The 22,252-nt window shown below is 36.4% G+C and overlaps 2 protein-coding genes across 10 annotated transcripts in view; one reads left to right on the forward strand and one right to left on the reverse strand.

Annotated features, from left to right (window-relative positions):
- Nucleotides 1-17,929, forward strand: part of DPP4 (dipeptidyl peptidase 4) — a 38,708-nt gene extending 20,779 nt beyond the window's left edge. For 2 of the 3 annotated variants that reach the window (NM_001031255.4, XM_046943603.1), the window contains 11 exons: nt 167-291; nt 1,329-1,376; nt 1,879-1,977; nt 4,012-4,081; nt 6,175-6,369; nt 7,026-7,080; nt 9,167-9,266; nt 10,579-10,643; nt 15,766-15,838; nt 16,086-16,159; nt 16,977-17,929. In NM_001031255.4, coding sequence (NP_001026426.2) covers nt 167-291; nt 1,329-1,376; nt 1,879-1,977; nt 4,012-4,081; nt 6,175-6,369; nt 7,026-7,080; nt 9,167-9,266; nt 10,579-10,643; nt 15,766-15,838; nt 16,086-16,159; nt 16,977-17,075 — 1,003 coding nt within the window. In that variant the 3' untranslated portion in view covers nt 17,076-17,929. Of the gene's footprint in view, nt 1-166; nt 292-1,328; nt 1,377-1,878; nt 1,978-4,011; nt 4,082-6,174; nt 6,370-7,025; nt 7,081-9,166; nt 9,267-10,578; nt 10,644-15,765; nt 15,839-16,085; nt 16,160-16,976 lie in introns of those variants that run through there. The other variant, XR_005861246.2, reaches the window with a different exon arrangement.
- A 1,960-nt stretch (nt 17,930-19,889) lies between these two features.
- The window catches only part of SLC4A10 (solute carrier family 4 member 10), a 154,439-nt gene continuing 152,076 nt past the window's right edge, over nt 19,890-22,252 (reverse strand). For all 7 annotated transcript variants that reach the window (XR_001467521.4, XM_040703804.2, XM_040703803.2 and 4 more), the window contains one exon: nt 19,890-22,183. Coding sequence is in view for 4 of the 7 variants with exons in the window: in XM_040703804.2 (XP_040559738.1) it covers nt 22,117-22,183 (67 nt within the window). In the remaining 3 variants the exon portion in view is untranslated. The remainder of the gene's footprint in view (nt 22,184-22,252) is intronic.

Consider the following 22,252-nt stretch of genomic DNA (forward strand, 5'->3'; position numbering starts at 1 on the left):
AAAATTAAATCTGCTTGCTTTGCTATTTAAGTCAATAAGAGCTTTACTTTTGAATTTTATCAAATTTCATTTGGTCATCTCATTCAAAAAATATACTTCTCCACATTGTTTAAAAAAAAATAATAATAATCTTTCATCTCTGAGATGAAGCTCATCTACTTTGCAGAATGCTCTTGGAAAGCAGTCCAAAATCTACTCAGTGTGTTAGCTGTGATTTGAATCAAGAAAGATGCCAGTATTATTCTGCTTCCTTCAGCAAAGATGCACAATATTATCAGCTAAATTGTCTTGGTGAGTACATCCGGAATTAACTGACATAAGTATGACTCACTGTTTAGTTGGGTGGGGAAGTTCACTCCATCAAGATCTTGATAGGAACTATGTAATGGCCTTATGTGTTGGCATTGGCAGCAGAAAAACATACTCCCTTCTAGGCTTAAAAGCACCTCAATAAAATTACAAGGTTATAAATTATAGTCCTATCTGCTAATGGACCTGCAAGGGGCAGCAAACATTCCTGTTTTGTATGCAAACCTGATAATCCTCAGGAGCTACCCACATAATTAGATGCCGTTTGTAATATGCTAGAAGTTCTAGTGAACTGTAGTTTCTTTAGAGCAAGTTAAAAGGACAATAACACCATATCTTATGGATTAAAATTCCTTCATCACAATTGTGACAAAGAGGAAGTAGTACCTTACTTTGGGGCCAGGTAGTAGAGAGAAATTTCTCTGCTGATGAGGTGTTTGAAGATAGGAAATCATTGCTAAGTCCCTGTAGGAGGACTTGGTTCTTTTTTCCAGGCTGTTTCTATAGAGCACTGCATACAGTTGTGCTGTCTAAGAGAATGTACTGTGCATGGGGAGCTCTATCAGTAGAAGGGATCTGTATGCTCTGGGAATGACAGGCCATCAACCAGGTAAAGAGAAGTCCCTTATATGGGAATAAAATTAAGGTAGGTAGCACTGTTTAAAGAATCCAGTGTATATAATTACATAGTCATAAGTTGAGCACTGGGACTGCAGTCTGACCTATAAGAACTGGATATAAGAAATAAATAAATAGGGTGGGGAAAAATAAAAATCTTTCTATATTTCCACTTAACTTGAAAAGCATGTACCTCACAGTCACGTAGTTTGCCTGTAAGACAATTTGAGTATTTATGTGATGCTACAGCTTCAGTTTGGGCCCCATTAACTGAAAACAATATACACAGGCTGGATAAAAGCAAATTCTGAGCCTTTGTGATTCACCCAATTCCAATTACTTTTTCAGAGTTGTTTTTTGAGACAGCATGCAAACATAAAGGTTTTATCCTCTGTCAACAGGTCCTGGCCTGCCTATGTCTACTCTGCACAGAAGTAGTGATGATCAAGGTATGAAATTGTCTTAAAATATAATTTCTGTTAAACCAGGAACATGCACTGTAAATTTATTTTAATTCTCATTGCCTAGTATAATAATTAAAAATTCAGTTTTATCTGAAATTAAATTTATCCTTTATTTCTCCACTATAGTTAACCACAAGGATAAAGTAAGGAGTTCAGCTTGCAGCTCTTAATACATTATTTAATATTATCTTACACTGTGCTAGAAAATAGTAAGTAATCTATGTCCTATTTACTGGACAATTGCTTGTGTTTTGTGAAAATGCAGTTAGATGGAAAATGTGGAAACTGGCATTCTGGTTTCTAAATTACTGTGGAAAAACTATGCCAGAAGTATTGACTAGGAGAGGAAAAACAAAAACTGCAATAAACTGAGACTACCAAGTAGGTGGCCAACTTCTCAGACTGACTTTTCAAAGTGATTCAAATTCAGAGAGTAATGGATTTGAAAATAGCATTTGAGCTTTGACATTTATTAACTGTTATTTAGTCCTCAGGTACTTGGAAAATAATACTGAACTGGAAAATTCACTGAAAGATATTCAAATGCCCTCAAAAAAACTTGGCTCCATTACTGTAGGAGGATACAGTAAGTTCAACAACGTTTTACTTTTCTTCCCCACATTGCCAAGTCCTTCAAGGTCTTCTGTTAAAAGAGTGTGACAGAAAAGATGAGTGTAGAGGATATGTTTGCAGTTATTTGGTGCTTAGAAACAAGATGAATATATTACGTGTAGGTATATGGGTGTGTGTGTGTATATATATATATTTGCTAAAATATATACACAATATATACACAAGCATTCTGACCTAAAATACTCTTCCTCCATAGTGTGATGTCTTGAAGTTCTCATAATGATGTGACTTTACTCCATTTTTCCTTGATATTTACCTGAAAAATAGTAGAAGGCTCTACTGCCAAATTGGAGGAAAAAAAAAAAAAAGTAAAAAAGGGAGGTGGAGCAGGCACAACATTCATAAGCATGTTACCTTAAATTCTAAATTCAAGCGGGTCTTAATTTACAGACACAAATTTCTTTGGTTGGAGAGAGCAGGTGGGAGGTGCCATACAATTATTATTGAAAAATAATTGCCTAAGTGGGAAAGCTTGCAAATCGAAAAACACTTCAAGATTACCTTTGACCTTCTGAAGGGGATATTTCAGTTGAATAGTCACATTGTTAAAAGCATGTTCACGCTCAAGATTACATAAACCAAGTAACAAAATGTTAGGAAACGAACTGGTAATGCTTTGCTCATTGTGCTTACTTGAATTTGCACATCCAGGTACAGACAATTCCTTGGAATGTTCCTAGACTGAGGAACATCAGATAGGTATCAGGCCTAACACTGCCATTCTATCTGAACTGTTCTTGCTCAAGCCTTTGCTACTAGCTTTTCTATTCATTACAGGCTTCCTCTTGATAAAATGAATATTCTTAAATTTTATTTTACATGCTGTCCCTGTAACCTATTCTTTTAGATGTCTCCCTCCTTCCACTGTTACCTTGTTTAATAACAGTCTTTATCTTTGTGTTTTCTCTTTTATTTTAGTCACATTTTTACTAGGGCTAAAGAAATCTTCCAGGAAAGATGGAGGTTTAAAGATGTTCTTCATGCTATCAGTTGTGTATTCATCTTTTTATTCTTCTTTGTTCTTACTACTTCATCTCATCAGGGTAAAAACTTCTGGGTAAGGGGATTCTATTTTTAATGTCACAAATAGGATAAATAAATTCATTTCTGTAGTCCTAACTCAAGTTCCAAGTCTGCTTGCAAATCAGTGTATGTACTTATCAAAGAGATTGACTCCTGTGACTGCAAGAGTACATAGATGATACAAAATAAAGAAAAAAATATATTTTAAAATGTTCAATTATGGCTTAGAATTTTTCAGTGTTCTAATGTATTGCATTTTCCTGTCTGGACAGATTGCTGCAGTACTGTAATACACTCTACCCATTATTGGAGTGCAGTCCATTGTAATTGTGTCAACGGTTTAAGGGCTGGTCCGGCCCGGTTCCGCTTCCTTTACAGTATCCATTCTTTTAAAATTAATGAGTGAATGGCAAAGCCAGTTGGTTTGCAAAACTTACATTGTGTGCATTTCAAATATTCTCCTAACTCTCTGACAACTACTGTAGAAAGAGCAGTATGAATGGAACCAGAACAGTGTTGCCTGAGAAAATAATAGATACTTGGGTTTTTTTCTGTGATGCTTTACAAACCACTCTGTAAAGTGGTAGGTTTATAGTAGGTTGATAGTATTCAGAATTTCTTTTCTAGTGCTGAGAGAGAATCTAGAGTATAGAAATATTTTTTTGAATTTGTTGTAGAATTCCCCCTGCAGATACTTACCTAGTTTTACAGGTAAGTTTTATAATGTTAAAGGAGAGCATGTTAATGCCTCGGATTGTATTATTTCAGGCATTTTAGTTTCAAACTTTCTTCTAACTTCATTCTATATATTTCTTTGCTTAGCTGGAAACCTTTACCTATGTTAGTACAGTTCAGATGAAGCTACTTTTTAAGGGAGTGATTCGAATGTGCCCTTATATGAATTGCAGTGTATGTCAAGGTATTTTACTGGAGCACTGACCAAAGTTGCTCTCTTCCCTTCTAGACCTGTGGTATCAAATGATATTGCCTCCCCATTTGGATTCATCAAAGAAGTACCCTCTGCTCCTTGAAGTGTAGGTTTTCAAGTTATGTGGGAAAGTTGTATTTATAATCACCCTTGTGTACTTCAAATTCTCTTAATAAGATTGGGAAGTGAGGAACTGATGTGTTTTAGAATTACTTATTGAAGGAGTTTTAATAGAGAATGAAAATAAGGGATGTATCCCAATTCATGATAAATTTCTGCGCCATAAGATGATGTTATGCTTAATAAGAGCATATTTTGTGAGTAGCAGTGAAGCAGATATATTCTGTATCTTATTTAAAAGCCAGGATGTTAGTGTTAACTTGCTACATTCTCTGCTCTAAGTTCTTTAGGAATATTTTCAATGAAACCACATTTCAGAATGAAACCACGAATAAGCCATGTATCTGTGATATTTGACTGTCTGGAGCATTGTCTCATTTTGCAAAAATATCCACTGTATCTGCCTTCTGCATTTTGCTCAAATGCCAGTCTTGCCACTTAGTTATTTTAAGGGGTGAGAGAAGAAAGTGAGATAAGCCATGTCGGGTCAAGAAAGTCAGGCTGGTAAATAGCCAATGCAAAGTTTAGTTTAGCTCAGTTTGCTTATCATTCATTTAACAAAAAAAGTTGAAATATTTTTCATGAGTTTTTTTTTTAAAGTTAAAAAAAAAAAAAGCCTGCTCTTTTTTTTTTTTTTTTTAAGACCTTAATCTCCTCAGAAAAGACTTAATATTCTGGATTTAAGATGTGAGAATTATTTGTATGGTTTTCAGATGAACAAATAACCAGATTCTGTTATTCTACTTAGAAACTGCTGAAATCAACAGAAAGGTTCTTTAAAACTCGGGTGACCATTACCTTACAGCTGTTCTGTATGGGTAGTTATTCTGAATGGGTTTTGTTCTCTTCTTATTGAAAACAAGCAGAAGAAAAAGCCCACCTTTTTTCCACATGAATTAATCTTTACTAGAGAAATACACCCTTGCTGACAAGGCATTCTTCCTATTCTGAGAAAAAAAAATTAAGGCATAAAAAAAGATGTAGAACAGCTAATGAACATGTGCCATTTGATCCACTCTTCCTCAAGCACTTTTGTTTGTGTCAGTACATTTTCTTCTAACTGGAAATTACTGAAATGTTAACTTTTCCTTTGTTTACCAGGAGATTACTCCTCAAAGAGAGTAATCATTAATTATTAGATACATCTTTATATAATATAATTTGGACCACTGTAACAGTTTTTGCCCACTGAACACTTTAATGAGCCATCAGTGCTCTTCAGCACTTCAGCACAATTCCTTTTCATTTTGATTCTTCTTTTTACTGACACCTGAGACACTGTCAGGGTCACCTCTGCTTCATAGTGATCTTTGTATTAGAAATCGCTTCAGCAGTGGCAGGATTCAGAGTGTACAGAAACAAAGTTAGACATCAACTATTCGTAATAGCCTTTCTTTGCTTTCAAAATGTTGAAAAGTAGGTTACAGCCATAAGAGTCACCAGACCATTTCTTACTTTGGTGGGCCTTCTGTTGGACAGTGGTTAGGTGAATGCGAACATAATTGTACCTTGCAGGTACTTAAACTGACTTTGTAGTATTCAACTGCTTCCAAATGCTTTCAAACAAAAATTTACAATTTCAATCTTTTATTCCTTTTTCACAGCATGCTTAAAAAAATAGCTTGCTTAGACTGTAACAGTTATTTCACTGATGAAACACTAAAAATGCAGAAAAGAGATCCTTTTCATGTTGTAGATGAAAGCTATTTGTTGATTTCAGACTTTAACCAAAAAAAAAATCCTAAGTAAATGGAACAGAAATAGGTAAATCATCACTGAAACTCAGATGAATGGATACATCAAGACAACCAAGGAATATTTTGATTCAGATTTCTGATAAGCCACTTAAATGATGAAAGCTTCCTATTACAGTAAAAAGCAATAAAACAAAATTCAAGTTTCAAGAAGTGTATTGCTCTTAATGTCCAGATAAGCTTGCAGTTTGATGTCAGTGAGTGATGTTTTTCTTGTTCATTCTGTCTAGTTTAAAAGTTTGCTCTTCGTGTGCAAATCATTTCAAATGCTATATGAGAGACTGTGGAGAGTAAGTGCTTGAATGCTATGGGTTTTTTCACCCAGGTATGCAGGACCCTGTAGTCAGAAAGTAGATCATGTATTCCGGATTAACTGGGCTACGTACCTTGCCAGTACAGAGCAGATCATTGTGGCCAGCTTTGATGGCAGAGGAAGTGGGTACCAGGGGGATGAGATCATGCATGCAATAAACCGAAGACTGGGAACTTATGAAGTGGAAGATCAGATTTCAGCAGCCAGGTAAGCTGCAGTGAAATGGTCAACAACTGTGCCTTCTTTTCTGTGCTTATCTCAAAATTATTGGCTAGAACATGGCTAAATTCTACGTTCATTTTTTACTGTCACTTTTATGCCAACCATCATTTTATGCTCAAAAAGAGAGAAGAGATAATGCTATGGTAAATTTGCTGTATTTCTGTTTTTATAGGGATGATAAGCTGTCATTTTAGTTACGGAAAGCACACTAACAATGAATTTGTAGTTCAAAGTTCTTCTCCAAGCTTTTGGCAACTCTCTGTTGCAACTAAGACTTGTATGCACTGAGGTACCCTTTGTTTGTTACAGTTCATCTTTGTCACTTAGTTTATACTGAAGAATCTCACTGAAGTTAATAACTCTCTCAGAGTTACATATGGAATTGAAAAAGTGGCAGAGAGGTGGAATGGGGACAACCTGGGGATCAGACCTAGTTCTAGCAAATGATACAGATGTCCATGGATGTGATTTAAGAATTTTTGCAGACCTTTCAGGGTCTACTGTCATAAGGAGTCACTGCTGTGCAGTGGGACATGCTTATCCACAGAAGATAGAGGCCAACAAAATGAAAACTAGACACATCTGTACCATGGCAGATACCTGCAATCCATTAAGTGTTCAATTATTCTGTTTGTTTTTAGAACATTTTCTGAAATGAGCTTTGTTGATAAGGACAGAATAGCTATTTGGGGTTGGGTAAGTACTCAAATTTGCTTGGCTGGCTTACTTAATTGTAACGACTAGTTGTTGTACTGCCTCCTGTGGGTGTGATGTACTCGAGTATTGAGTGTGAAGCACCTCTGGTCTAGCAGCACAGTCCAGTATCTAAGTGTGTCATGCAGTTGCCTGTATGCATGAGACATTCCCCAGCTGCATTCAGGCACTTCTGAAACAGAAGTTCAGACTACTGGAGGTGTTAAAAACTATTTAAAGAGTCACAGCCAAGTTACTGCGTACCAGATCACAGAATCATAGAATGGTCTCAGTTGAAAAGGACCTCAAAGATCATCTAGTTTCAACCCCCCTTTGCCATGGGCAGGGTTGCCAACTACTAGACCAGGCTGCCCAGATATTAATATTAAAAAAAAAAAAAAAAAAAAAAAAAAAAAAAGTCCAAATATGTTCAGTAGTATCTCTTGATATTAATTGGATGACTCCAGATAAAAATAATAATAATAATAATAATTTAAGGCTTCATGGTATGCTTGTAGTGTTTTCACTAGCAGTCTGAAAATACCTAAATGTACTGTTTGGTTGTGACTATTTTATTTCAGGGTAGATTTCTCTGATTTGGATATGTTTTAAAAACTCTGTTACAGAGGAGGGAGCATTTAATAACATATACATAGTTTCTCAGCTTCAAGGTAAAACATATATGTATGTAGCATTAATGCTAACTATTTGACTCAAGCTCTGTTTAAGCACTTCTCCAAGCTAGGATGATGTTTCGTTGTTTTTCTGGTGTTCAGATGGGTGTTTTTCGCAAGCTTTGTGTTGAATTAGATACAGGAATGTATGCAGGATATTGAACTAAATTGTGAGTTGAAATTTCTTCATTGCTGACGATGAGCACCAGTGAATAATTGTTTGAAGGCAAGTTATGATGACACCGATGCCTTTAGTACCTTTCCAACACCTCTGTGCTGTATGAAGTTGAGCCTTCTATAATGAACTTTATCAGGAGGAAAATTCTTTCTGCAGAAACAGAGGAATTAATGCATTCCCATCTTACTGCTTATGAGCCTTGGGATGAATAGTTAAAGAGCAGTCCTCCTGGGGCTAGGCTGGGGGTCGTGTATCCTGGATACCAAACCCATGGGAATTTCTTTCTCTTGGGTTCTTAGATTGTCAGCCTCTCGCAAAGTGCATTCATTTTGCCAGGTTATGCAAAGTATTCATACATGGGTTTAATTAGTAAGTACATGCATTACTTTGTTGATCTCATTGAGAAGACTTAAGTATTGAAGCTGGAGCAAACATTTAAGAGCTTTGAACTAAGCCACAGTTCCATCTGCCTGTAATCTGTTCTCAAGGCAAAAATGAGATCCAAAAATCACTCTTCTTGAATGTGGGTGGGCACACTTTCTTAAATAACCTCTTCAAACTATAGTGAGGGCAGTCATTTGGGAGGTCGGTGACATTGTTTAGGTATCTTGTTGCCTGAATGCTCAAGTGTGTCAGATATTTACTCATCTGTGTATCAGGCTAGACTGTGAGTGAATGTTCTGTGCCTAGCAAGAAGTGTCTTGCTGCACAGTTCCTCCCACAGACTCAGCAGAAGATCCTTCACTCCCCAGACACAGTCTTGCTCTTGACGCTTTGTAGGAGAGGAAGTAAGTGAGCTGCCATAGGCCTGCTCTGAGGGAGCTGTAAATTTTCAGGTGCCCTGGTGCAACTATTCATCAGGCATGTTATGGGCCTCAGCTCTGCTTCCACCTACTTCCCCAGCATGGAGAGGGACACAGTGGTTCAGCAGTGTCTTGTTTCCTGTCTTTCGCTGCTGCCTACAGTGCTACCAAACACTGTCATTCTAAGCTGAGTCACAGATCAACGGCGTTTGCACCCCTTTTCCACAGCAAGCTCTCATTCATCAGAGCCACAGCTGCCATGCACTGTTTGATGTCTGTTTCCCGCACTGTGCAGGCTGAGTGAGATCTGACCCAAATTCAGAATGGAATTCATTAATATGAAAAATGCTGATCCTATAAATGTCTGAACCACTTAGCAGATGGGCCCCATCCTTTTCTTTCTGACTAAAATAACAGCAATGTTTTCTTCTCAGTCTTATGGGGGATATGTGACCTCCATGGTGCTTGGCTCTGGAAGCGGCGTGTTCAAGTGTGGAATAGCGGTTGCCCCTGTGTCACGTTGGCAATATTATGGTATGTGATGGCTTCCTTGTTACAAGGATTCCCATATGTCTTGCAGTGCACATGCTGCAAAGTGTTGACTCATAGTGCAGAACTTTGATTATCTACTAGATGCCATATAAATGCCATTTGGTCTGTTTTTATGAACTCATGGGTATTGCATTTCGGAATAAAACCAGTTCCCTAAACCTTATTTCCCTTTTAAAAAGTCACATCCACAACTTCAGATAATCTCATGACCTTTAATGATGCAAATTTTTTATATTTGTAGTAATGCTGTAACATGTCTGCTCACGTATTCCTGAGCTGCCACATGTTCTGAGGTACTGAGATCAGTATTGGATATACTTTGTGTATTAAAAATGCTACTTTTTAAAAAAAAAAAAAAAAAAGAGAGAACTGCGAGATCTAAAATCAAACTTACATTGCAAACTGCTCTCTCAAAATGACAATCAAATTTGCATTCCCTGTGTTTTTGTGGTTTTTTCTTCCTTTTAAGAACGTAAATTTTGGATATGACAAGTTTAATTTTATATGTAGCTTGATGTGAGGAAAAGCTGAACAAATGGACAAGTCTGTACAAGCTTCTGGGTTATAGTTTCTAAGGTTGTGAGACACATGAGGCTATAAATATGGTTTTATAGGGAACTTCCTCCCAGATAATAATGTATAGTTAACAGTACAGTATATGTTAGTACAGTGTGGCAATGTTTTAACATTTCTCTTGTTCAGCATCAAAAAATTGACAACACTGACGAGAAATCAAATGGACATTAAAATATGTTGATGTAATAAACACTGATTTGTATGGTTAAAATAAAGAAGGAAATCTGCAAAAGTAATAGGATATCATACTGAAAAATCTGTGGAAAATTATATATTAAATTTTGACTATATATAAGATAGAGCCCTTCTGAGTACTAAGCTACTACAACATTTCATATCATAGATTTTGAGCAGTAAATGTTTAGATAAAAAAAAGTAATACATTTTTTAAAATGTTCAGCATTTACTGAACTGTTTTAGCAGCTATTTCAGCAATTTTCTTAGGCTTACTGAAAGAATAACAATAAGGTAACGTTGACATAAAGTACTTTATTAATATTCAACATTCAAGTGTCCATGGCAACCACAAGATTAAATACTCTAAATAATAATGGTTACCTACTTGGCTCATTGTGGAAAACTTGGTTTTTATCTTCCATCTCGTTTTAATTTCCAGTATTCATTCTTATTGTGTCTATCAGTGTGTGAAATGTGTGGCAGACAGAAATATTGGAAATTAAGTAGTACATTCTATTTGTTGGTTTTTTTTCAATTACAGACTCAATATACACAGAGCGATACATGGGCCTTCCTACAGAAAGTGATAATCTGAGAAACTATAACGTAAGAAATCAATTTCATTTTTAAGTATATACTTTCCTTCCTAAGCCATTCTTCATACAGTTTTTTTGCATCCCCGTGTGAAGAATTCAGTTTGTTTCTTCATTCCAGTGTTAATTATTGCATTCTGCTTTTAGAGGTTGCAGTCTCATGCTTTTGGATTTGAATGAGGCAGTTACTCCTTGCTGTATAGCGTGGGCTCTCTGTTGTTTGTTTGGTTTACTCATTTTTGTTGGGTTTTCTTTCTTTTACATTCAGTTCCATTTGGCTACTATGCAGATTATAAAATAAGCTGTAAAACTGTTTTATTTTAATCACTAAGAAACAAATTTGTTTTAACACGCTCATGGGCAAACTACATATTATCTCAAACAACAACAACAACAACAACAAAAAAAACAACCAAACACCAAAAACCTCCAACATTTCCATCAAGACAAATCTACTCCAGTTCTCTCTGAAATTTAATTAAATAATGTGGATATCATGTGGAAGCTGTAAGTTTTATTCAGGGAAAGCAAAGTCATCCAGGTATTTGGAAACCTTCACAGGTAGGCAATCCTGTCAGTTCTCTGAGCATACAAATACACTGCAGACCAACTGAGAGCCAACTTGGGGCTGGAATTTTGGCCTCATCTCTATGAATATAGGGTTTCTGTACGCTGATCAAAAGTAACTGATGTTTGTCCAGAAATGAGGGAATTTCCAGGCAATATAACAGGAACAAAATACCTGTAGATCTTGCTTCATTGTACAGAGAAGTTTCTAATGGAGGAGTAATGTTTACCCTCAGTGTGCCAGAAGCTTTTTGTTGCTTCAAGGGCTTTTTGAAACTGCAAGCAGCAGAGAGTACAACAGAGCTGCCCAAATCTTCTGTAAGGTTTTGTTAAATTTCAGATTGAGGTGGAAATACACTGACTATTGGAGAACAGTGAGTGATCTGAAGGGTACTTTGTTATTGTGGTATATCATGGAGATGTTTAGCTATAATGATGTTGGAACCAAACATAAATTTTAGAGAAAAAGAGATGGGGCACTCTCTCTGTTTAGCTTGGCAAATCAGTTTGATTCTTTTTTCCTCCCAAGATGCAATCAGTCCTATGCTATTTCAATATCATGAGGTGGGGAAGAAAGAGTGACTTGAAAGTGTGTAAAAACATATGATTATATACATTGAAATACAGACTGAAGTGTCTGTTTTGACATACTACTACAGTGATCTTTTGTCAACTGCTGTATTAGCTGAGGAAATCAGCAGTGATTGCAGGGTGATTGTCTACTGTGTCCGCCTCTAATAGGCAAGCTGCTTGGACCCAGCAGGGCTGACCAGCAGCCTGCAGCAGCCTGCCTGCTATTTTCCAAATGCAATTCTTTATGGTAATGGGAACTGTAGGAGGTCTGTGAGGTAGCAGAGTAAATAGAAGTTACTGTCGTTGTGTGGAACGAACATTAACGCTCTGGGTGCACAAAGTCATTCACCAGCTTCACGGCACAGATGGCAACAGAGGACTGTTTAATCCTTTCAAGCCAGGAGTCGGATTTTCTTGGCATAGTATTCATTGCTGGCAATGGCCACGTTGAAACTGCCAGTACCAAAGAGCTAAAGGTTTCAAATGTGTTACTCTGAGGACTAATTGGGGAGAATGGTGGCTAGATGGAGGAGGGGCAATTGCACAGATCAGATTGTCGTACTTCATTGCTTCTTCTAGAGACAGGAAAATTTGACTTAAATCTTCATTTATTGCCGAAAGCTCCAAATAACGCACTACTTGGAATGTGCTTTTTCCACATAAACCTAGAGGGTGGGTAGCTTCAGAGGTGGCTTTGTTGCTTTTCATATAGTTACAGTGATGCTGGGATGCTGTTGTTTCTGAGGACCTTTCCTGACCTCCACCCAGCATGTTTCTCTGGCTTACAGCCCCTTCCTTCAGTGTATCAGGCCCACTAAATCTGCTCCTGGCCCCTTACTGAAGCTGATGGCCGACTCCTGCACAGAGTGTTGTTCAGCAAAACCAGTACTGAAAAGCTCTCCTAGCTAAAGCTTTTAAAGTGTGTTAACTTCATGCTGTCGGGTTTGCATGCTGTGTTATATATTTCCCATTCTACCGCATCCAACAGGAAGCTGGTTTGAAAGTGAAAGGTTGCATAAACCCTGTACTGTGTGACCTAATTTAAAAGAAATGGGGCTATGTGCACACCTGTTGACAATAGGTATATGTTGCTAAGTTCCTTCCTAAAGCAGAGTGATATTAATGACTGTGAATGTTTCATCTCAAGCAACTGTGTCTAGTGGTGTTGAGAGGTACACCCTACCTATGTATTACTATGACATTAGATCTCACATTTATTCATTGATGAGATCTGGCATCCAGTTACCAGGCTGAAGAATGGTTCACAATCCTCTCTGTAGAGTACTTATGTGTGATCAGTGCCACTTAAGGGTTGTGAGGTATTAAAAGTTGGCACTTTGTAAAAGACAGTCATGAGCATGGGTAGGGCTCCCACTATAAGCTTGAAACCATGAGTACAGGCCCTAGGCTGAATGGCAGAAATCTCATCTGATGTCAGAAATATCCCTCATGTAAAGGACTGGAGGCTAAAGTAGGCTGGAGCTTTGTCGGTCAGATGTAGTAGCCGTGTAAAGCATACCAAAGAGACTGTTCAACTTGTGAGATTATTTTGCAGTTCACTCTGAATTTGATATGCTTTTGGCAAGTGTTTGAAACAGTCATAGATTTGGCAATCTTTTTCTAGCAGATTTGAAATGTTCAGTCCTTAAGAACTGCTGCATCATTAGGTTATGCAAAACAGGGTACAATTTTGTAAATATGCCATCTTGTACTGATTTGACATTTGTTCTATTATCTGAGAATATGCTTAAAGGGAGAGAGACCTTCAGTTTCAGCCAAACCTTAACTTGTTTGTTGAGTACTGATAAAATGTTGACTGCTGTGTGATCTTTAGAAAAGCCAGTTACACTCAGCAGGGCCTAATTCTTAGTACTTGCACGCAGCCCATTTTCAGAACCTTTGTCACGACAGCAAACTATGAAAAGGAAAGGATAAACTACGTTGCATTTACATACAGTCCGCCTAGGGTTTGTTCAGCTATTTCAGCTGTGCTTCAAGTTGTGACTGTGTCTAACTTCAGACTGTTTGCTATGGTGACATCTCTTTTATCTTTTCTTAGGAAAGGATGGGGTGGCAAAAATGCTTTGTATTTACTGCACAATTTAGGGAAGGCACTCTGTGTTACGTACGGGTACAGCAAGTGATAAATGACTTAGAAAAGAAATTCTCCCTTTTGTGTGTGCCTTCTTTCGGAAGTATCTTACAGCTTTATTTTGTTTAGTGATGGGAGACAAAAAGAAATTATATGCCTTTCTTAAAACTGCTTTTGAAAGGTGAAATTCTGAAAACTGTAGATCAAGTATGGCTTCCACACATAGGTTTTCAGTCCCTTAAACAAAACTAACATTTATTTGCTGGAAGAAAGCTTATAAAGATAATCTGTCGAGTTCTCTTCCATGCCTATGGAAAGTGTATCATTCAAAGGATATTGCCTGTGTCATTTTCTTTTTTATACACTGGTTGGCTGCGGTAGTAGTGCTCCTTGCTTAATGTCCCCTCAGATTCTGGCCCTCTTACTTAGCTATCCATACTCTGGTACTGGTGTGTTTCAGTGGATGGTGCCATGCTTCCAATGTGCACAGCCTTCTATGCATTTGATGGGGCTTCTGTTGAACTGCAGCCTTTCATTACCAAAAGATGGCAAATGCAGTGTCATGTGTTGGAGGTGTTTTGTTGTTGATTTGTTTCCTCCTGCTGGACTCAGTCTTTAAATTTTATTGAACTGGTACAAATGAGAGATTGTGGTATGGTATTTTTGCTATGACAAAAGAATTTTAATATTCTTTAAAGAATATTAAATTCTTCTTTAAAGATACTTTATATTTAGTACACCAAAGTAGTCAAATGCATTATATTACCAAGAAATGGAGAAGTTTCCATTTCCTGTCTGTACACTCAGGCAAGCCTTCGTGCAAGCTGGGGGGAAAAATACACATTTTATTTTTTGTACTTAACTCACTTTTATTTATTTTCTTAGCCACAGTAGCCTTTAAATTGCTCTAAAATGGAGAACACTTACTTTTAAAGAGACTCAGGCATTTTAGAAGAGAACCTCTATAATGTTGCTAGTAGAAGGAAATTTCACTCAACATATAATGTTGGGTGTCTGTCTTATCAAGCCTCCAGTATCTTGTGTTGTCCATCTGCTTCTTCCTATCCTCATGGCAAAGTGCAACCCTATTCCCTTTCCTTGCATAAATGCAGTTTCTGCTGTCTTTACTTTCCTCATTCCTTACTACCTGGTCACAATCTTGACCAAGTACAACTCAGTTATGTTCTGGTGAACGTTTGTGTCAGTGTTTTCAATTTGTTGATTAATTTCAATTACTGTTTTTTTTGTTTTTTTTTAATTGCCATATTATCTTATAATTCCCAAAATGCAGATTGACTTTTATTTATAGATTTTTGTCTTTTGAGTTCTTTCTGTCAGGCATGCCTGTATTATACTTGGAGGAGGTCACTGTTTTAAACTTCTGAGATGTATTTACTTGAGAATGACGACATACATATATACAAGCTCTGCTGGCTTAGCTACAGGTAGACTATAGCATACATGTTGGTGAGGAAAATAACATGTATAGTCTGTACTATCGTCTCCTTTCTATCATAGGGTGCACTGTTGCCATGGCAACATTTTTAACTTGCCTGCAGTAGCAAAGAAAACCAATGGTAAGTGGTGTGCTGCAGGCTAACAACATGCTAGCAAAGCATTAAATGTGTATCTCACTCACAAAACTCTCCCCCTCTGGACTTGCTTGTCATTTTGCAGACAGATATAACCTTTGGTAATAATTGCACACCGGTGCAGAATGGTTCGAGTGTGAGCACAGTGCTGTTGGATATGTGAATATGCTACTTTGGGGGAGGAGGGCAAGGGTTGTTACTTTTAACTGAAGAACACCAGACTATGTCAACTGGAATCAAAGTCAGTTGGTAGCAAATAATCATCTAACAAATAGCACCTTTTTTTCTTTTTTCCTTTTCTTTAATTTCAGAGTTCAACGGTAATGGCCAGAGCTGAAAAATTCAAGGAAGTTGAGTATCTCCTTATCCATGGAACAGCAGATGGTGAGTTACAGTTAATTAGACATTTTAGTATTACAGACAGGTTTGCAATTCTACTACTGACAAAACAAAAGCATGAAGGGGCAAGGCTGTTACATTTACGTCAATAAAATAATACAGCTTTATGCTCCTAATTTGTGTCTCAGGCAGCAGTGCTGGGGAGTTTGTGTTCATTGTTTTGCTTTTTCCCCCATAGTCGTACAGAAACAATTTTTGTTTACCTTTTCCATTTTTTTCTTCCATTTTTCAGATAATGTTCACTTTCAGCAAGCAGCTCAGATTTCCAAAGCTCTTGTTGATGCTGAAGTGGATTTTCAGGCAATGGTATGGTTGTGTTGTATTTATTTTCATATGAATAGACTTGTATTATGAGAATGATAGCAATAGCTCCCCCTAGTTAGGTAGAAAACAGCTCCCAACTTAAAACAAAGCTTACGTATTTGTATTTCATGTTCAGTAATTTAAATCATAACATTAACTCTCCATATATCTACTATACAAGAACAAAAACTAATGTAGTTTCTTCTGGTATTTGATCATTCATTTTATTTTTCTGTATTCTCAAAACAGCGAAGCCAGTCCTAGTCTTAGAAATAGCTCACTCAATAGTATACTTTCTATATAAGGAAAAGTAAACTTCAGCTAAGTCCATTTCTTTACCCAAGATAAACTTTTGGAGTCCCTGTTGGACTTGTAAGACAGAGCAGTTATTTGCCCAGTCTTACACTGTGCATGGAAATTCCCAGATTAAGGTAGCTGTGCTTCCTTTCCTACTTGTTCCCAGCCCTTGAGGAACAGTGGATAAATGAAATTGAATGAAGCCAAGCGCACTGTATGGTCTGTCCTTCAGCAGGGATAACAGTGTGGTGAGAAGGGACACTATACTGAACCAAGAAGCTGCATCTAGCTTACATTACATGTAATGTACTTATTTTGTACTTCTAGCATAAATAGCTGGTGTATTTCCTACACAGAAAGCAGGAAGTTGCAGGGATTTCTGTCCCTGCTATGATTGTCTTTGACTGCTGACTTAGCCTCATGTTGGATGGCTGAATTTTTTTTATCTGCTTTTATGTCTACAGTTTGATTTATGACTTGTACATAGCTAGAGGTAACAGTCTCTGTATTTTCTTTCCTGCAGTGGTATACTGACAAAGACCATGGCATCAGCGGTCAAGCACATAAACACATTTATACCCATATGAGCCATTTCATAAAGCAGTGTTTCTCACTGCCCTAACACAGCAATGGCACTGCCCTTTTACTTGTTAGTGATGGTTTTTCTCCAGAAAACTCCTTAGCTAACGTACACTGAGCCAGTATAAACTTTTAAGAATTAAGATGGCATAGGGGAGTCAGCTCTTAGGATATCTGAATGAGTGTACAATGAAGCACTAATCTTAATAATGATCTGTTACCTCTGTTGCCAAGCAACCATCACATTTTTGATTGTTTAATCAGGTTATTAACATCACCAGAACGTATGTATGTATGTAGGTTGCAGACTTCTAGAAAGCACAGTACTTGAATCAGGAACTTATGCTTTCAGATTTCAATCTTAAAAAAAAAAAAAAAAAAAAAAAACCGCCAGATTTTCTACTGATGTAATGAATACTGAAAATAACAAAGAACTGTCATGATAATCATAATGTTCCCTCCCCCCACATGATTATCTCTATTAAAATATTGATAAAACTTTGAATAGATTTTGCTGAAATTACCTAATGCTTGATCAGTGATTATTTTAGAAATATCAGTAATACTGCAACATTAATAATTTATATGCAGAATAAAACAGTTTACTTCAGTTCCTTGAGTTATTATTTAACTGCAAACTCTTGGATTACAGTTGCAGAACCTTGCATAGAATGCATGCAACCATTCTCTTTTACCAGAGATTTTGAATGACACTTAAACCAGTGGCACTGAACTTGTTTCCTATCTATCTCCATACTGTGCTATTTACTTACTTCATAGGCAAAAAGGTTTCTCCTGTGGAAACCTGCACTGGTACTGTAGCAGATCATAGATGTTTCTCTATGGGACAGAAATCTTTATTAAAAATAAATAAATAAATAAAATCATATTTACCAACGAGTAAGCTTTATTCCTTGCAATCTAACATAAAATGCTACAGTGTGACTTAGCTGTCACTTGAAGCAAGGACTGGAACGTAGCTCTCACACGATGATGGTTTTTAGTAAACCTGCCTTTTTCCTTGTAACCTACCTTTAAACTTCTGCTTTTACCTTCAGCACTCCAGGTAGGCTTCTCCAGCTAAAGACAAGAATGACTTTTTCTTCATTTCACATAAATAGTACCAGTGGGTTGCATTTTTTTCTAAAAAAAATACATGCTGCTTAAATTAATAAGTAGTCATTAAGTTATGAAAAGTTGTGTATTGTGTATCACTGAAAATTCTGCTTAAGGAATCTACTCCTAGAACGTTACCAAAACACATCAGTTCCAAGAGAGACTTGTGGTGAAATTTCTGTTTCTGCTTAATGGTATCATGAGTGGGAGGTGATTTAGCTAACACTTAGTTTCTTGACATTTGGTGTCCACAAGTGATGGTATGTTTCTATTGTGTGTTACAAGTGATACCTGGTGTGAATGTAAAGTACTTAAACAGGTAGATAAAGAAGGGTGGGAAGTTAGCTGTGAGTTATTACTTGCAGTTAAAGAGCTGCAAGTAATCCCTTACAGATCAGAGAAACATTATTTTTTTTTATTTAAGTAAGTGAAACTAAAAGTTATATAGTCTGCGTAAGTCATTATGATACAGTTCTTTGTATCTGACCTACCTTACTGATGCTAGAGTCTCACTGGGAAATTGCTCTGGAATCTGAACATGTAGTTCTATTTTAACTTTATCTGTGAGGCAAAAGAAAGTACAATGCTAATTACCGTCAATTAGAATTCTTGGTTTGGAAAGAAACTTCTAGAATATACTTCTACTGGAGAACCACATAACTTCAAAAAGTTTATATGCATAGATGTAAATTTTTTCAGTATAACTAATGAGCATCAAATCAGCTTCTTTTGGCTGGTAGATCTTCCCCAGTCCCAAGAACAATGAAGGATGCAGGCAGTTAGCAAGATCATAAAACTGCCCTAGGGAACCAACAAATGGGGTTTCAGTTTAACATAAAAATGCACAAACACAGAAGAACACCTAAAACTGATGCCACAGAGGTAAGCCAGCTTCTTTTCTTCATGTACAAAGCTAGCACTATAAACCAATTGTTTGTAGCTGAAGTTCTGCCATGTTACTAAAGTTAGGTACTTATTTGCCAGTTAAATGTTTTTCTTCATTTGTTTTTCCATGTGAAAAGGATGAATTTATGTTAGTGCTTTATTAGTACTTTAAACAAAGTTTATTGTCCAGAGACAGCAGAAGCCTGAAGTGCAAGTTAGAGTTCCCTGGCTGGGAGGCTTCCACATCACATTCAAAATTTGGTTGAAGCTCAAAGGATTTTAGTAAGATGGAGGTAATACTTTAAACATTTGGGTTTTGGCAGTAGTACTGAACTTCGAGGACTACAAATATTTTGAGAAGCAGAATTCTCATACAGTAAGAATAGTAGGCACTCCCACAAGAGGGAGTGACCAAGCCAGTGATCAACTATTAGACACTTTAAATGCCTCAAAGCTACAGTATTTAAAATTGTATGAACTTACCTGTTAACTGCTGGAGGTCCAAACTACTGCTGCCTGCTCCATAGCATTTCTCCCAAAAGCAAGAAGAACCAACTCATGATCAATAAATCAGAATCTAATTCCCACTCTTCCTGGAACAGGTGAGTAATGTGCCATCCCTGATGGTGCACGTACTGTTCATTAGAGTCAGACCATGTACATCACCAACAGCTGCATGCAGCTAACCAATGCTGATTGTACTCCATGTTTCAATGAGATTGCACTTGAATATGCTTCCCAAACATCTGCATTGTATAGCCCAGTCTTGCTCCATATTCAAGTGTTAGGCAGCCATTTAAAATACCACATTGCATACTTATTCTGAGTTTGGCAGTGTGAAAGTAAGAATTGAAAATTAGTTAGGATAAATATTTATTTTCACATAACATTTCTTAATTGTGAAAAACACAATAGTCTATTCACATGTACACATAAACTCTTGTAATAAATTACATCCAAGAATTTAAGTAATTTTGAGCAAGAATATGAAATTAGAAGTAAATATAGCACTACATTTTCTTTATATTGTGTGTGATTCAGAATGTTGAGATTAACATCGGAATAGCATATAAATTCACACAAGAATAGAGTGGCTGTTTGTTTAAAAAAAATAAAACACTCTGGAATACTGAACAAAATACAGAATGCCATTGAATACACTGATTTCTTAATATTCTAAGAGTTGGTCAAGTGAAACTAATACATTTTGTTTGTATATATTATCTGTAACAAAGTCAGCAACATATTAAAACACCACCAGGCTGCTTTCAGGACAAACCAGTATTGAACTTCTATACTAGCCTTAAAACAATAGAAATCTTACAATTTATCATCGAGTACACAAAACAAAGCATTTAACTTTAATGTATCGGCATTTTTTTTTCTTAAATTCATAAATGCAAACAATTAAATGTAAATCCTCCTTTGTGTCCATTAGATGTTTTCCCCCATAAAAATGGCCTTTGAGTGGGTTTTGATAATGCTAGGAAAAACTTAGAACAGTAACCCTAATGGTTTGCAGCAAAATGCAGTTATCGTTTATGGCTGAAGTAGTAAAAAGTAAATACACACCCTTCACAAAAACATTAGAAGGAATACTTTAAATGTACTGCATATGAAAAGTTATTCACATGAGGGCTATAGGAAGGTTAGCATGTTTTGGAATGCTAGGGAATGATAAAGCCCTGTCACTAAGTTGCTATAATGATCACAGCAGTGTGGATTCTCATTCTTAGGATTCAAAGCAGTAGTGACAGTTGGTCTTCATTTAATCGTTTAAAAATTTATCTAAAAAAATTTAAAAATTAGTAAATTGCAAATAATCCATAAAATTTTTGTTCCACATTGTCTATTAATTCAATACCTAATCTCACAGTCCTTGTTTTACACAAAAGAACAGCCTGAAGGATCAGGTAATAAGAAAATTGGTTATGAAAAATGTGTTTGCAAAGGGCTTTAAAGCCACATTTTATTTTGCAATGCTGTTTTTAATCTTTTTATCAATATGTACTTTATGGAATAGTTAAAGTGGCTCTAACAAAACCAATAGCAGGATACCCCTTTAAGTACATGCAATCTCTGGAATTAAAGAGTTCTACATTTGTTAGAAGAGACAAAACAATAGAAACAACAACTTAAGTGGATGCATTTTAGGAAAGAAAAGGAAAATCATTGGGCAGGTGATATAACTTCATGGGGGTTAGAGTTCGCATCTATAAAATTTTCCTACTATAAAATAATGAATTCAGTAATGATGTAATGCAGTTATTTGGCCTACCACGGTGACATTCGTACAATACAAGATACTGTAATCACAGATTGCATTTTTACAAATACTGTACCAATGTTTCACATCAAAGGATGTGGTGGTATTTTTCAACTAAGGTGATGGAATGTTTATAATAGATTTTTTAATATATATATAATATATGACTATGTTCCAGTTACATACAAATTTGAATATTAAATACACTGTATTAAATCAAGAAAAACTGCACAAATACAGAATCTGACCTGCAATCTCCATTGCAAGAGTAATCCATGACTTCAAAATGACAGTTTGAGGAGAAAAGGATTACACTTGTGAGTTTGTTCACAGGGTCAGATCAGTTCTCACTTTAAAAACTTCTTTAATCTCAACTAGTCAAGTTGGGTCTCCTAAAATCACTTCCTCCAGTAAAATGATTAAAAAAAAAAAAAAGGAACAACTGTTTCAAGTTCACCTTGAGTGAAGATTAAGTTTTATCAAGCAGGAAAAGTAGCAAAATACAGTACAAACCTATTAACAGGTAAGTTGAATTTGAAAGAAACTTTGCTTGTTAAATTCATGATATGAATACTGATAAATGGCCAATGCCAGCAAAGGAAATGAAGATTTTTGGCATTGGCTACTGCAGACTTTTGCACAGATAGCAGACAATGTAGACATTTAGACAAAGGGTAAAGAGACAAATATTGCATTACATTACCTGTGCTAGTTTGAGATGAAAGACAAAAGTTACAAGATCAAATCAGTTATATTTAGTGGCTGTGGCACTCCTTTCATTCATTTGTAAAAAAAAAAAAAATAAGTTTAGAACAAGTCACAGACAAGTCTCTCGGTCGACACCTTTCCCTGAGTCAGCTTTCTTCTCTTGTCTGATTTCAGCACTAGAAAAAGAAGAGGGAAAAAAAAATGTTGCAGCCGCACTCTCATACATATATTTTATATATATACAG

Source organism: Gallus gallus, chromosome 7, assembly GCF_016699485.2.
Source record: "Gallus gallus isolate bGalGal1 chromosome 7, bGalGal1.mat.broiler.GRCg7b, whole genome shotgun sequence".
In the NCBI taxonomy this organism is placed as follows: Eukaryota; Metazoa; Chordata; class Aves; order Galliformes; family Phasianidae; genus Gallus; species Gallus gallus.